The sequence below is a fragment of the Callithrix jacchus genome, chromosome 22, assembly GCF_049354715.1.
Source record: "Callithrix jacchus isolate 240 chromosome 22, calJac240_pri, whole genome shotgun sequence".
Taxonomy (NCBI): Eukaryota; Metazoa; Chordata; class Mammalia; order Primates; family Cebidae; genus Callithrix; species Callithrix jacchus.
In genome coordinates this window covers 16,583,015-16,598,098 of record NC_133523.1, presented here as the reverse complement: position 1 = coordinate 16,598,098, position 15,084 = coordinate 16,583,015, and the positions used below count along the sequence as shown (strand labels likewise).

Here is a 15,084-nt window from a genome sequence, read left to right as displayed (position 1 = left end):
GCGGAGGTTGCGGTGAGCCGAGATCACGCCATTGCACTCCAGCCTGGGTAACAAGAGCGAAACTCCGTCTCAAAAATAAAAAAAAAGCAAAAATTAAAAAAATAGAAAAGGGGCGATCCCAGCGGGATCCCCTACTTACAAAGCCCTGCCGACCAATGCAAATTGTGTAAATACATGCAAATGGGCCCCTTCTCTCCAGGGAAGTTCTGCAAGGTCAAAGCTTCTCTTCTTCCCGCCGTGGGGGTCCAGGCTGCGACCAGAGGCTGAGAGGCTCATTCATTGAACGCTTACTGTGTGCGGGGCCCTCCCCAGGTGCTGGGGACACACGGTGATCCAGGAGAACCCACCTCAGGGCTGTGATGGCCCTGACCTCACCGGCAGATAAATACTCATTTCAGGGCCGGGCGCGGTGGCTCACGCCTGTAATCTCAGCACTTTGGGAGGCCGAGACGGGTGGATCACGAGGTCAAGAGATCGAGACCATCCTGGTCAACACGGTGAAACCCTGTCTCTACTATAAAAATACAAAAAAAACAAAAATTAGCTGGGCATGGTGGCGCGTGCCTGTAATCCCAGCTACTCAGGAGGCTGAGGCAGGAGAATTGCTTGAACCCAGGAGGCGGAGATTGCTCTGAGCCGAGATCGCGCCATTGCACTCCAGCCTGGGTAACAAGAGGGAAACTCCGTCTCAAAAAAAAACTCATTTCACAGCCAGGCGCCCTGGCTCACACCTGCAATCCCAGCACTTTGGGAGGCTGAGGTTGGGAGGATCGCCTCAGCCGGGGAGGTCGAGGCTGCAGTGAACAGTGATCACACCACTGAATTCCAGCCTGGATAGATGGAGGCAGCCTGGAGGGTGACATGCTGAGAGGCCTCTAAGAGAGGACCTTTCCCCAGTGAACGGAGACTTACAGGCAGAGAATGAGGGAGCTTGGAGAGTGGAGGGTGCTGGGAAACCCTAGGAGAGTTTGGAGCAGGAGAGGAGTCGGCGAGATTTTCTAGGTTCTGAAAAATGGGCCATATCCAAGTGGTGGGAGAGGGGTGGCTGCTCAGTGGGGAGAGGCGGGTGGATTTGGAATGCACTTTGGAATTCCTGAGGTCTGGAGTGAGGGCCCCTGCAGAGTGGGCGGGACCATCCCCTGCCGTAGGGGAGGGAATTGTGAGCCTAGAGAGGAGAAGCAGCAGAGTAGGGAGAATCAGGTCACACCTTCCGTGACTGTGATTTCAATCATAGGAGCGGGCAGCAGGAACCCAGGATGCGAGTTAGGAAGGGCCCAAGGCCCAGGCAGACAATGTGAGCAGAATGTGCAGGAATGGGAGAGTGGTGGCAGTATCGGGTGCTGTCCCCACCCCCTTGGTTCCCTGGAGATGCGGCAGGGGTTAGGGTGAGAAGTTGAGCTGTTGTGACTGCAGCAAAACCTGCTGGGTGGCCCTGGACATCAACTCCCCGTCTGTGAACCAGGAGTGACAGCGGGATTTGAACCCACGCCATGGGAAGCCAGAATCTGTCCTTGAACTTCAACTCCACGCTTAGTAAGTGCAAACCGGCCAGTTTCGGTAGCTCATGCCTGTAATCTCAGAACTCTGGGAGGCCAAGGAAGGAGGATGGCTGGAGGCTAGGAGTTGGAGACCAGCCTGGGCAATGTAGTGAGACCCCGAACTCTACAATTTCTTTTAAGACAGAGTTTTGTTCTTGTTGCCCAGGCTGGAGTGCAATGGTACAATCTCAGCTCACTGCAACCTCCACCTCCCAGGTTCAAACGATTCTCCTGCCTCAGCCTCCTGAGTAGCTGGGATAACAGGCGCCCACCACCTTGCCCAGGTAATTAAAAAAAATTTTTTTTTTTTAATTTTTAGTAGACAGGGTTTCACCATGTTGGCTAGGCTGTTCTCAAACTCCTGACCTCAGGTGATCCACCCGCCTCTGCCTCCCAAAGTGCTAGGATTACAGGTGTGAGCCACTGCGCCCAGCCAAAAATTTTTTAAAACTAGCCAAGTTTAGCAGGGCGCAGTGGCTCACGCCTGTAATCCAAGCACTTTGGGAGGCAGAGGCCAGTGGATCACCTGAGGTCAGGAGTTCAAGAACAACATGGAGAAACTCCATCTCTACTAAAAATAGAAAATAAGCTGGACATGGTGGCGCGTGCCTGTAATCCCAGCTACTTGGGAGGCTGAGAAAGGAGAATCGCTTGCACTGGGGAGGCAGAGGTTGCGGTGAGCCGAGATCACGCCATCGCACTCCCGCCTGGGCAACAACAGCGAAACTGTGTCTCAAAAAACAAACAAACAACAACAAAAAAAACTAGCCGAGTTTGGTGGTGTGCACCTATAGTCCCAGCTACTCGGGAGACTGAAGCCAAAGCATTGCTTGAACTGGGGAGGTTGAGGCTGCAGTGAGCAGTGACTATGCCACTGAATTTTAGCCTGGGTGACAGAGGAAGGCTGTCTCTAACAAAATAAATAAAACGCTAACCATTCTTCCTTGCTGCTGCTGCTGTCTGGAAGATTTCATAATTTGACCGGGTGCAGTGGCTCACGCCTGTAATCCCAACACTTTGGGAGGCCCAGGTGGGTGGATCACCTGAAGTCAGGAGTTCAAGAAAACCTGTCTCTACTAAAAATACAAAAAAATCAGCTGGGCATGGTAGCGGGCACCTGTAATCCCAGCTACTCAGGAGGCTGAAGTAGAAGAATTGCTTGAACCTAGGAGGCCGAGATCGTGCCACTGCACTCCAGCCTGGGGGACAGAGCAAGACTCTGTCTCAAAAAAAAAAAAAAAAAAAAAAAAGATTCTAGCTGGGCACAGGGCTCACGCTTGTAATCCCAGCACTTTGGGAGGCCGAGATCGGTAGATCACCTGAGGTCAGGAGTTTGAGACCAGCCTGGCCAACATAATGACACCCCATCTCTAAAAGAAGAAGAAGAAGAAAAAATTCCATGATTCTTTAAGTCTTGAGATTCTCAGCTGTGAGCCTCAGATTCTGTGATTCTCACATCGTCTGTCTTGGTTGCAGGAACTGGGGCTAGGGTCTCTTGGGCCTCCCCACACGGGTCTGTCCTGTTTTGGCACTGCTCCTGCTCCCATTGGTTCTGACTCAGGAGAAGAGGCGCAGGGCCGGCCAGGGAAGGGAGACTTAGAATGTCGCTCCCTCAGGAATCACAGCCCTACCGAGGCCTGACACCTAACACCTTGACAAGCCCCAAAATGAGACCTGGAATGCCTCGGCACCTGAGGAGATGGGAGGAGTTCCTGGATTCCTGCCTGGCTTATCCTTCAGCTAACTGGGTGAGCCCGGGTGAGACCTGTCCCTCTCCAGACCCCAGGGGACATCCAGGCTCTCCCTGGCCAGCCTCTGCCTTATCAGCCATTTCTGCCCAGCCCCAGGGGTTTCACTCTGGTTGGTCTTGTGCCTCCTCTCCTCAATAGTCAGGGGCAGCTCTTGTTTTTTGTATTTGTTTCTGGGACATGGTTGTGCTCTGTTGTCCAGGCGGGAGTGCAGTGGAGAGATTACGGCTCACTGCAACCTCAACCTTCTGGGCTCGAGTGATCCTCCTGCCTCAGACTCCCAAGTAGCTGAGACTATGGGCACACCACCATCACGCCCAGCCTCTACATGGGGTTGTGACTGCTCTTCTCCTTCCTGAGAAAGAACCAGGGTCTGTGTGGTCTGTCGAGTACCCACACCGGAATTAACTCAGTCCCCTGCACGATGTAGGGGCTCAAGGATGATTGAGACTGAGACACAGGGATGTGTGTGGGGGGGCACATGGAGTTTGGGTAGAGGATTGAACAGATGGGTGGATGGGAGAATGGATGGATGGATGGATGGATGGATGAGTGGTTAGATGGGAGAATGGATGGATGGATGGATGGATGAGTGGTTAGATGGGTAAATGGATAAATGGATGGATGGATGAGTGGGTGGATGGGAGAATGGATAAATGGATGGATGGATGAGTGGGTGGATGGGTAAATGGATAAATGGATGGATGGATGAGTGGTTAGATGGGAGAATGGATGGATGGATGGATGAGTGGTTGGATGGGAGAATGGATGGATGGATGGATAGATGAGTGGTTGGATGGGAGAATGGATGGATGGATGGATAGATGAGTGGTTGGATGGGAGAATGGATGGATGGATGGATAGATGAGTGGTTGGATGGGAGAATGGATGGATGGATGGATGGATGGATGGATGGATGAGTGGTTGGATGGGAGAATGGATGGATGGATGGATAGATGAGTGGTTAGATGGGAGAATGGATGGATGGATGGATAGATGAGTGGTTGGATGGGAGAATGGATGGATGGATGGATAGATGAGTGGTTGGATGGGAGAATGGATAAATGGATGGATGGATGAGTGGGTGGATGGGAGAATGGATGGATGGATGGATGGATGAGTGGTTGGATGGGAGAATGGATGGATGGATGGATGAGTGGTTAGATGGGAGAATGGATGGATGGATGGATGGGTGGATAAACAGATGGCTGGATGAATTGGGCAGATGGATGGGTGGGTGGATGGGTAAATGGATAAATGGATGGATGGATGAGTGGTTAGATGGGAAAATGGATGGATGGATGGATAGATGAGTGGTTGGATGGGAGAATGGATGGATGGATAGATAGATGAGTGGTTAGATGGGAGAATGGATGGATGGATGGATAGATGAGTGGTTGGATGGGAGAATGGATGGATGGATGGATAGATGAGTGGTTAGATGGGAGAATGGATGGATGGATGGATAGATGAGTGGTTGGATGGGAGAATGGATAAATGGATGGATGGATGAGTGGTTGGATGGGAGAATGGATGGATGGATAGATAGATGAGTGGTTAGATGGGAGAATGGATGGATGGATGGATAGATGAGTGGTTGGATGGGAGAATGGATGGATGGATGGATAGATGAGTGGTTGGATGGGAGAATGGATGGATGGATGGATAGATGAGTGGTTAGATGGGAGAATGGATGGATGGATGGATAGATGAGTGGTTGGATGGGAGAATGGATAAATGGATGGATGGATGAGTGGTTGGATGGGAGAATGGATGGATGGATAGATGAGTGGTTGGATGGGAGAATGGATGGCTGGATGAATTGGGCAGATGGATGGGTGGGTGGATGGATGGATGGGTGGGTAGCTGGATGGATGGGTGGTTAGGCAGATGAGTGGATGGATGGATGGATGGGTGGGTAGATGAATGTGTGTATGGATGGATGAATGAATGGATGGGTGGGTGGGTAGATGGATGAATGGGGTGGATTGAGTGGACAGATGGATGGACAGGTAGCTGGCTAGATGGTAGAGGAATATGACTGAATGGAAGGATGGGGATAGGCGGGGGTGGGGGAATTCAGTGGTGGAGGGGCTTCTGGGCACATTTATGAGAGGCTGAGTAGATGGCAAAGTGGAGATGAACAGGTGCAGGCCAGTGATCGGGGAGCGCGTTCATCCTGTCAACAGCCCCTCAGTAATGGGATTGTCTCCATGTCTCAGCTGATTGGGGCAGAGCTCTCCCAACTGGCTCCCAGGCTGCTGCCACCTGGTTGAAGCCCTGGAGGAGCTCCAAGGCACAGAGAGGGGACTGAGGTGAAGACAGGGGTGTGCAGTGGGCTTTGGTGGGGGCCAAGCCTTCCACTCTCCTGCTCTCTCATCCTCCAACTCATCTGTTACCTTGCCTGCCACCCCCCCTCCCCCCGTCAGCCCTGAGGGATCACCACCCTCACTTTATACTGAAGAAATGGCTCAGAGCAAACAGGAACTTCCCCCAGACAGTTCTATGGCCTGAGTCCACAATGCCACGCCCTGCTTCAGACCCAGCTCAAGGCAAGGTCACATCTAACAGAGCAGCTCCATGACAGCCTACGGACTCATGTCTCCTCCCCATGTTCCCATCAAGGGGGTAGAAGGGTCAAGCCTCGAGGAGGGGCTGGGCAGGGACGGGGCAGCGCTGCACAGGGCAAGGTGCTGGAGATCCTTCTCCCTTGCTGCGCCTGTGTTCCTTCTTCACAGTCCAAAATGATTGCTGGAGCACTTGCCCTCGGGCGCACATACCAGCAGGACACACCTCCTTGGGAATGGCACGTCACTACTGTATTTTTGTTTGGTCTCGCCGTTGCTAGGCTCAAGTGATTCTCACACCTCAGGCCTGGTGGGATTCTGTGGTCTGCAGGGCTGCCTCCAGGTCTCACCTGAATGGCTGCTTGCGCACTGGCCCTGCACAGGTTCTGGGAACCTCTCCAAGTGCTTGGGTGTTGCAACAACCCTCCAGGTAAGGCTGGGAAGTGGCCTGGTTTCCTGGAACCCACATGGCTCCTCCACAGGTAGAGGAAAGTCTGTGTCTTGTCCTGGGTGTGGTAATGCCCCTGTAGTCCCAGCTATTTAGGAGGTTGAGGCAGGAGGATCATGAGCCCAGGCTGAAGCTACAGTGAGTTATGATCTCTCCACTGCACTCCAGCCTGGGCAGCAGAACAAGACACTTTCAAAAAACCATTAACTGACTGCTACCCAGTCCTGGCTTCCTCCTGATCGTGGCTGCCTAGGAAAAAGGAGGACCCCATAGGCTGCCCCAATGCTGGTACAGCAGGCTCTTCCCAAGTCAATGTGGAACCTGATGTTCCGACGACAGCAGGCCCCAGGACCGCCAGCCCACACCAGGGCTGCTCAAGGTCACGCAGCAAGGGCGGGAGGCTCCCAGAGCCTGAACTCCTGGCTACATCTCAAGCTTCTCCAGTGCCAGCTTAGCCTCCACCTGACAGAGGGACCCAGCCAGGGTGGGATTAGTGTCACACCTGGAATTTTCCAGGCCTGATGCGGTTTCCTAGAAACAACCACTCCCCTGTGGTGAGTCCTTGACCTCCTTGGGCAATATTTGGGCAGTGTCATCTAAGAAACCCCCAAACAGGGAAAGAGAAACAGTCTCCAGGCAGCAGAGTGCCCCGTGGGTGCCCCCTTGTGTCTACTCCGAGAATTTTGGGAACCAGAGACTTAGGTTCTAAGCCAGGAGGGGAATCCCCAGGGAGTGAATCCCAACCCCACAATCTAGGGAGAGTCTCCCTGGTCCAGACTCAGTAGGGTGCCACCAGCACCTGGGGCTCCTGGAGGCCCGCTCAAGGAGAGGATGTGAAGGTTTGTTTGTTTGCAAGGAAGACCCCTTCCAGGACAGAGAAGTGGCAGCTCAGCTGTGCACCAGGAGGTGACTGGGCTGGCCTCTCACAGCACCCCTTTGAGCTCTGCAGAATGTGCAAAGAAAACACGCAGTGAGCACCGGGGTGTTCCTGAGTTTATTTGGGGCACACCCGGGCGAGGGCCCCACACCTAGAAGAAAGTGTTGGGCCTCTTGGTGGTGAAGCGTGGCTTGTGCTGACGGCGCAGGACGCGGTGGGGCAGCGGGAACTTGATCTTGGAGTCCTGTGAGGAGGGGAGGCAGGTTGAGGGGTTGGAAGCCTCTTAACCCCACATCCTCTGCGGGCCACCAAAGTGTAGCCGCCCCCCACTGGGCTCCTGCGTCAGAGCAGGCACCTCCCTTCAGGGGAGCCCCGCAAGGCACTCACGTGGAACTGCTTGACGGCCGGCCGGCGGCACTTGCTGGCTGCGATCTCCTCCACTTTCATGATCTGGATGGAGTGGGCCCGGGCGCGGTGCCGGGCGCCCATGTCTCTGTCTGTGGAGAGGAGGGGCTATCACTCAGCAAACCTCATACTGGGTGCCTGCCCAATGACCTGGCACGCCCTGTGGGTCACAGCAACTGCCTGAGGGCCTGGGGCTCATGGGGGCTCCACGACACCCGAGAGAGTTGTAGAACCTCCAAATTCACTCTGAGGGGCACGGCCGCAGTCCCCCAAAGGCGACGAGATTCGCTTGCTGTTCGCACCTCTGTTTAAACCACCGCTATGAGAAACAGTGATTCTTGGGTTTAGGTGCAAGCAGGGAGGTGTGAAGGCCTCACAGGTCCTGCCGGGTGAGCCAGGGAAAAGGTGTCAGCCCCCAATATGGGGTAGGAGTTGAACTTGGTTCTAAGTTGGTCCCAGAAAATAGTGGAAATGTGGACCCCAATCTACACAAGGTGCAGACCCAAAAAAGGAAGTTTCTGAATGCAATACAATTCACAACCAACCCGGGCTGGGCTCTCAGAAAAGCACATCCGGGGCATCCTGTCTTCCCGTGCCTCACCACCAGCTCTGAGACTCTCCTGCCTGGGAGCCTCTGGCATTTGCCCTGTCTCAGTGTGAGGGCATCAAGGAGGATCTAAAAGGGGAGGCTGGACCGGAGCTTACAGCACTGGGTGACGGCCCCTGCGGTGGTCAGGTCCCGGTATTCCCGGTACATGTTGTGGGTGCCGCTCCTGGAGTCATAGCGCAGCCAGATACCGAAGTTCTTCACCCGCAGGGGGGACTTCTCGAACACCTGCCGAGGAGAGGACACAGGGGGAGGTGAGAGCGGCAAGCCAGATCCACCCTAGCCCCATCCTCACTGAGCCCTCAGCTTCCAAAGCACAGCACAGGCCTCCTCTATGGCCAGACTCTTGTGTGCCTCAGTTTCCCAGTTCCACCCTCAGGGAGCCTGCCATATAAGGGAACTTCCCATGGCAGCCTGGAGCTCAGGCTTCCACCAGAGACCAACCCAGCCCCAGATGTTTTCCCTGAACTCAAGTCTCTTGGGACTTGTCTGGGCCAACCTAGCTACCACCCACTAACCGGGGAGCACTGCCTCTCCCCACTTGACAGACAGGGCCCAGGAGAAGACAGCCCCAAACAAGGCATCCCACCATGCCAGCCACCCCTCTCCCTGGGTCCCTGGCTTTCTGATCTGGGAAATGGCACATGAGCTCTGCTCTAGTCCTGTGACCCAGACAAGTACACCACCTGGAGCTCTGATGTCTGACGTGCTGGGATTACAGGCGTGAGCTTTCGCACCCAGTCAATGTCTGATTAATTCTTGAGATGCACAATGCCCCAAGAGGCACAAATCCACTCCAGACCCACGCAGCCCTGGCCTCCCTGTACCTGCCCGCAGTAGACAATCTCCCCTGAAGACTTCTTCATCTTCTTCAACTGAGACACGAAGTACCAGAAGCGGGACTTGGCAACAACATGATTAGGCGCAAAGATTCGCATGCGGTAGAGGGGCGGTGTGTGGCATTTGGGGGTAGGCAGGCAGCGACCCACCACCTTGTACTCTCGTAGCTGAAAGGAAACAGGGGTGAGGTAGGGCCAGCACCCAGAGGCAACCGTGGAGATCCATCTCACTCCCTTTCCTGCGCCTGGTGACCACCAGATTCGGGAAAACAGGAGCAAGGGCCACCCCAGGGCCTCCATGTGAATTCCTTGTGACTGTGGGTCACACTCCCCACCAGAGCTTTAGCCACAAAATGAATTGAGGAGGCAGGTCTCCAGGAAGGATTAATTGAGTTGCCTGCCTCTCCTTTGCCTGGGCAAGGGTTTTAGACCAAGAAAACTGAGACGTGGTTAGACTCACAGCCTTTCTTCACTTTGCAGTTCCCGTCAAAACAGCCACCCTGCACCTCACAACATCCAGCCACCATCTTCTTTCACCTGAGGCCCACAGACAGTGACCGGCACAGGATATCACAGCCCATTCCAGACAGAACTAGGTCAAGACTCCAAGTCTCTCCCCATCCCTGGGATCCCTGCACTGTCCCCACGTGAGGTGCAGCTGTCTCCGTTTTCCCAACTGCAGTCAAAACATTTGGCCCAGGGAAGGCTCCCAGTTTCCAGATGCAGAGGTGAGAATCTCTAGTCAAGTCCAAGCGCTGTGATATGGCACAAAGAAACCACCTCTGAAACTGACTCGCCAGCTTTTTTTCTAGTATCAATTAAAAATAGCTACAAATTATCAGACCCAGTTCCTACTTCTACTCTGAAGCTGACCCACCGGCTTCGGCACCACACGTTCAGGAAGGGAACGATGGGGCCCGCCCCTTTAACAGCGAGGAAACTGAGGCTGGAGATGTGTACATAGTACACCCACTCCATTAGAGTCTAGGCTGTCCCATCTCTGCGCCAGTATGTGTCACAGCGCTAAGCCTCGCGCTCCCCGCTTCCCGCTTCGGCTCATTATTAGGAACTCTCAACCGCTTCTCACAAACATTCACGGGGAAATACTATTGCTCCCCCGCCACGTCCTCATTGCACAAAGGAACACAGAAACTTGGCAGCTCGATGAGGTGCCGTGGCTCGGGCCTCCATGATGAGCGACTTATTCCTTCCCCCGGGAAGAAGACCCGGACCCAGGTCACTAATCGCTCTCTCCACGCGGCGACCACGATAGCCGCCATGTTGGCTGCCAACGAGACGGCGGCGCGCGGCCAAAGGGGACCCAGAAAGGAGCGCAGGGCACCAACCCGACCCACGCCACCTCCGCAGGTCCCCGATGGGGTACCTGCCCCATCCCCCTGGCCCCTGCCGCGCCGCGCCCGCCTTACTGTGCCAGAAGCCTTCATGGCGTTCTCTCCGCGCTCGCCGCCACCCGCAAAAGGAAGTGCCCTTTTTTGCGCAGCCGTTCACCAGGCCTTCACTACCGGAAAACCCACCTTCTCAATACCGCATGTCTATTGGTTTCTCAGCCCCGCACTCAAAGCTATCCGCGTCTGTTCATTGGCTACGGATCCGCCTACTACTTAAAGCCCTGCCTCTCTTCACAGCGAGACTTCATTTCCCAGAAGGCAACGAGGCAAGCTCCCCTGTTTCACCATGACAGTAAAGGAGCTTCGGCGCGCGCCGCACGCCGGGAGTTGTAGGTATTCGGACTGTCCCGGCTGCAACAAGGAGCGGCGGCAGGCGCCGCCTGCAGGATGCCTAAGTATTGAACTCGGTTGGCTGCCTTGTTTAGGATGAGATCCCAGACGCTTCACACTCCGGGCTTCGTCGTCCTGGGAGGGGTGTTACGGAGGTCTCAAACCAGACACCTGAGGATTCTCATCTGTAAAATGGAAATACAAATGATGCATTTTTCTCCTAGCGATGTTGCAGCACATTGATTTAAGCGCTGGCATGCTGTTTTTGTTATTTGGGGTCCGCTTTGTGTTTCGTAGTAGCTGCGATTCAAACCCTGTCTGCCTGCCTCCAGTTGTTCATAAAGAACCTGGGGGAGCGGGATTGGGGAGAGCGCGCAGGGAACCCGAGAAGAGATCAAGATCCAGCCGCCCACTCTGAGGGGCTTGGACTTAGCAGTTTGCTCAGGCAGAAAGAAGCCCTCCTGGGGGTAAGGACAGAGGCCAGGGATGAATAAAGAAACAGCCGCAAACAACTCCCGATGACAAGGCTATGAAGTAAAATTAAGAGGAAGGAGGCGGGAGGCTGACGCATGAGAATCGTTTGAACCCAGGAGCTAGAGGTTGCAGAGATGCAGTGAGCCAAGACCGCACCGTTGCACTCCAGCCTGGGCAACAGAGTAAGACTCTGCTCAAGACAAGCCTGGGCAACATAGTGAGACCCTGTCTCTAAAAAAATTTTAAAAAGCTGGGCGTGGTCACGTGCTTGTGGTCCCAGCTACTGGGGAGGCTGAGGCAAGCGAATCACTTGAGCCTAGAAGTTGGAGGCTGCAGTGAGGCATCATTGCACCATTGCAATCCCACCTGGGCATTTTGAGACAGGGAAACCCTGTCTCAAAAAATAAAACAAGGCCGGGCACAGTGGCTCACTCCTGTAATCCCAGAAGTTTGGGAGGTCAAGGCAGATCGCCTGAGGTCAGGAGTTCAAGACCAGCCTGGCCAACATAGTGAAACCCCATCTCTACAAAAAATACAAAAGTTAGCCAGGCGTGGTGCTCCACACCTGTAGTCCCAGCTACTAGGGAGGCTGAGGCACAAGAATTGCTTGAAGCTGAGAGGAGGAGGTTGCAGTGAGCTGAGATCACACCATGAGACTCCGTCTCAAAAAAAATAAACACCAAAAAGCCCCAGCTTAATTAAGATATGACTCACATACTGTACAATTCGCCCAGTTAAATTGTACAATTCAATGGTTTTTAGTACATTTGCAGACACACATTCGTGTATATTTGGTGTATACACAGTTATGTAACCATCACCATGATTTTAGGATGTTTTCACCATTCCTTACAGAAACCCCTTACCCTTAGTAGTCACTCCCTGTAACCTCTCCTACCCTTAAGCAACTGTAGATCCACTTTCTGTCCGCATGGATCTGCCTAGAAATCAAACAAAATAGGACAGGTGCAGTCGCTCACAATTGTAATCTCAGCACTTTTGGAGGCCAAGGCGGGCCAATCACTTGAGGTCAGGCAACAGAGGGAGACTCCATCTCAAAAAAAAAAAAAAAACAGTGATTGCATTGTATCTGTAGATCAGTTCAAGGAGTATCACCTGTCATCTTCAGGCTATTGCATCTGCCAGTTCAGGTTTTTCCCTATGCATCTCATGTCTTTCTGTTGTTGTTTCTCTATTGTATGAAGCAGATATTTCCTTTGTTTTTTTTTTTGAGGCGGAGTTTCACTGTCGTTACTCAGACTGGAGTGCAATGGCGCGATCTCAGCTCACCGCAACCTCTGCCTCCTGGGTTCAAGCAATTCTCCTGCCTCAGCCTCCCGAGTAGCTGGGACTACAGGCACGCGCCACCATGCCCAGCTAATTTTTGTATTTTTAGTAGAGACGGGGTTTCACCTTGTTGACCAGGATGGTCTCGATCTCTTGACCTCGTGATCCACCTGCCTTGGCCTCCCAAAGTGCTGGGAGCAGATATTTTCTAGTGTAACATTTTAATTCCCTTAATGGCTTTTCCCTACATTTTTTGGAGTTATTTAGTTAGTGGTTTCTCTAAGGCTTATTATATACATCTTTTTTTTTTTTTTTTTTTGAGACAGAGGCTCACTCTGTTGCCCAGGCTGGAGTGCAATGGCGCAATCTCGGCTCACTGCAACTTCAGCCTCCTGGGTTCAAGCAATTCTCCTGCCTCAGCCTCCTGATTACCTAGGATTACAGGCACCCACCAGCACGGCCGACTAATTTTTGTATTTTTAGTAGAGATGGCATTTCTCCGCGTTGGTCAGGCTGGTCTCAAACTCCTGACCTGGTGATCTGCCTGCCTTAGCCTCCCAAAGGCCAGCCAGTGTGCTGTTATTGTTATACATAAGTCAATAATACATTGTTACAGCTATTGCTTTATACAATGTCTATGTTTATTAAAGAAGCTGAGAAAATAAAGGCCAGAAAGTATGCAATTTTTGGCTGGGCTTGGTGGCTCACGCCTGTAATCCCAGCACTATAGGAGACCAAGGTGGGCAGATCACAAGGTCAGGAGATCGAGACCAGCTATGAGGTCAGGAGTTTGAGACCAGCTTGCCCACTATGGAGAAAACCCAACTCGACTAACATTACAAAAATTAGCGGAGTGTGGTGGCGGGCACCTGTAACCCCAGCTACTTGGGTGGCTGAGGCAGGAGAATTGCTTGAACCCAGGAGGCGGAGGTTGCAGTGAGCCGAGATCGCGCCATTGCACTCCAGCCTGGGCAACAGAGCGAGACTCTGATTCAAAGAAAGAAGAAAGAAAGAAGAAAGAAAGAACAGCAAGTACGCATTTTATTTTCATGTTCTTATCTTGTTTCTGTTTCTCTTGATCTGGTTTTGTGGATTCAAGTTACTACCAGGTGTGATTTTCTTATTCCAATACAGAGTGGCTCCTTTCACCTCCTCTCTGCTGTTAATGTCCAATATATTACATTTCTCTATGTTATAGACCCAACAATACAATTAATATATTAATGTCTAGTTTTATTTATTTATTTATTTTGAGAACGGAGTCTCGCTCTGCACCCTCCACCTTCCAGGTTCAAGCGATTCTCCTGCCTGAGCCTCCCAACTAGCTGGAACCACAGGCGCACACCACCACACCTGGCTAATTTTCTGTATTTTTAGTAGAGACGGGGTTTCACTATGTTGGCCAGGTTGGTCTGGACTCCTGACCTCAGGTGATCCACCTGCTTCAACCTCCCAAAGTGCTGGGATTACAGGTGTGAGCCACGCGCCCACCCTGTTTTTTGGTTTTGAGATGGAGTCTTGCTCTGTCACCCAGGCTGGAGCGCAGCGGGGCAATCTCAGCTCATGGTGATCCGCCTGCTTCAACCTCCCAAAGTGCTGGGATTACAGGTGTGAGCCACGCGCCCACCCTGGTTTTGGTTTTGAGATGGAGTCTTGCTCTGTCACCCAGGCTGGAGCGCAGTGGGGCAATCTCAGCTCATGGCGATCTCCACCTCCCAGGTTCGAGATTCTCCCACCTCAGTCTCCCAAGTAGCTGAGATTACAGGTGCCCACCACCACGCCCAGATATTATTTTGTGTTTTTAGTAGAGACAGGGTTTCACCATGTTGGCCAGACTGGTCTTGAACTCTAGACCTCAGGTGATCCACCCACCTTGGCCTCCCAAAGTGCTGGGATTACAGGTGTAAGGCACCGGGCCCGGCTAATATATAATTTTATACAATTGCTTTTTAAATCTGTTAAGAGAAAAAAAGAGAGAAGAAATTTGCATTTATGCTATATTTTATTTTTATTTATTTATTTTGAGACGGGGTCTTGCTCTGTCACCTAGGCTGGAGGGCAGTGGTGCGATCTTGGCTCACGGCAACCTCTGCCTCCCAGGTTCAAATGATTCTCCTGCCTCAGCCTCCCAAGTAGCTGGGATTACAGGTGTAATTAGCCACCATGCCTGGCTAATTTTTTTGTATTTTCAGTAGATATAGGGTTTCGCCATGTTGGCCATGGCTGGTCTTGAACTCCAGACCTCAAGTGGTCTGCCCATCTTGGCCTCCCAATGTGCTGGGATTACAGGCATGAGCTGCTATGGCTGGCCAATTGCATTTTTATTTTATTTTTGCCAATCAGTTTGAGCTTATAAGGTTGCTCAGGTTAGCCTTGAACTCATGACCTCGCCTTTGCAAGCGCCATGACCTCCTGCGGGAGCCACTTTGGACCCCCTCATTTTTATTTTTTTGATACGGGATCTCACTCTGTCACCCAGGCTGTAGTGCGGTGGTGAGATCTCCATTTGCTGAAGCCTCAAACTCCCAGGCTCAAGAGATTCTCCCACCTCAGAC

General features: G+C 52.6%; 1 protein-coding gene and 1 non-coding gene across 3 annotated transcripts; both read right to left on the bottom strand.

The window, feature by feature from the left end:
• Positions 1–7,276: 7,276 nt before the first annotated feature.
• Positions 7,277–10,510, bottom strand: RPL18A (ribosomal protein L18a). 2 transcript variants are annotated; one of them, XM_008987506.5, is made up of 6 exons: positions 10,457–10,510; positions 9,490–9,566; positions 9,018–9,197; positions 8,289–8,418; positions 7,566–7,675; positions 7,277–7,422 (listed from the first exon to the last, which is right to left on the bottom strand). In XM_008987506.5, exons 3-6 carry the CDS (start codon positions 9,126–9,128, stop codon positions 7,330–7,332), a joined length of 444 nt encoding a protein of 147 aa, XP_008985754.1. In that variant the 5' UTR covers positions 9,129–9,197; positions 9,490–9,566; positions 10,457–10,510; the 3' UTR covers positions 7,277–7,329. The 2 variants fall into 2 exon arrangements, with proteins under 2 accessions (XP_008985754.1, XP_078217920.1); XM_078361794.1 differs by lacking the exon at positions 9,490–9,566.
• Positions 7,806–7,938, bottom strand: LOC118150369 (small nucleolar RNA SNORA68). The gene has a single exon (XR_004738476.1). It is a non-coding gene; the product is annotated as a small nucleolar RNA SNORA68 (small nucleolar RNA).
• Positions 10,511–15,084: the final 4,574 nt, after the last annotated feature.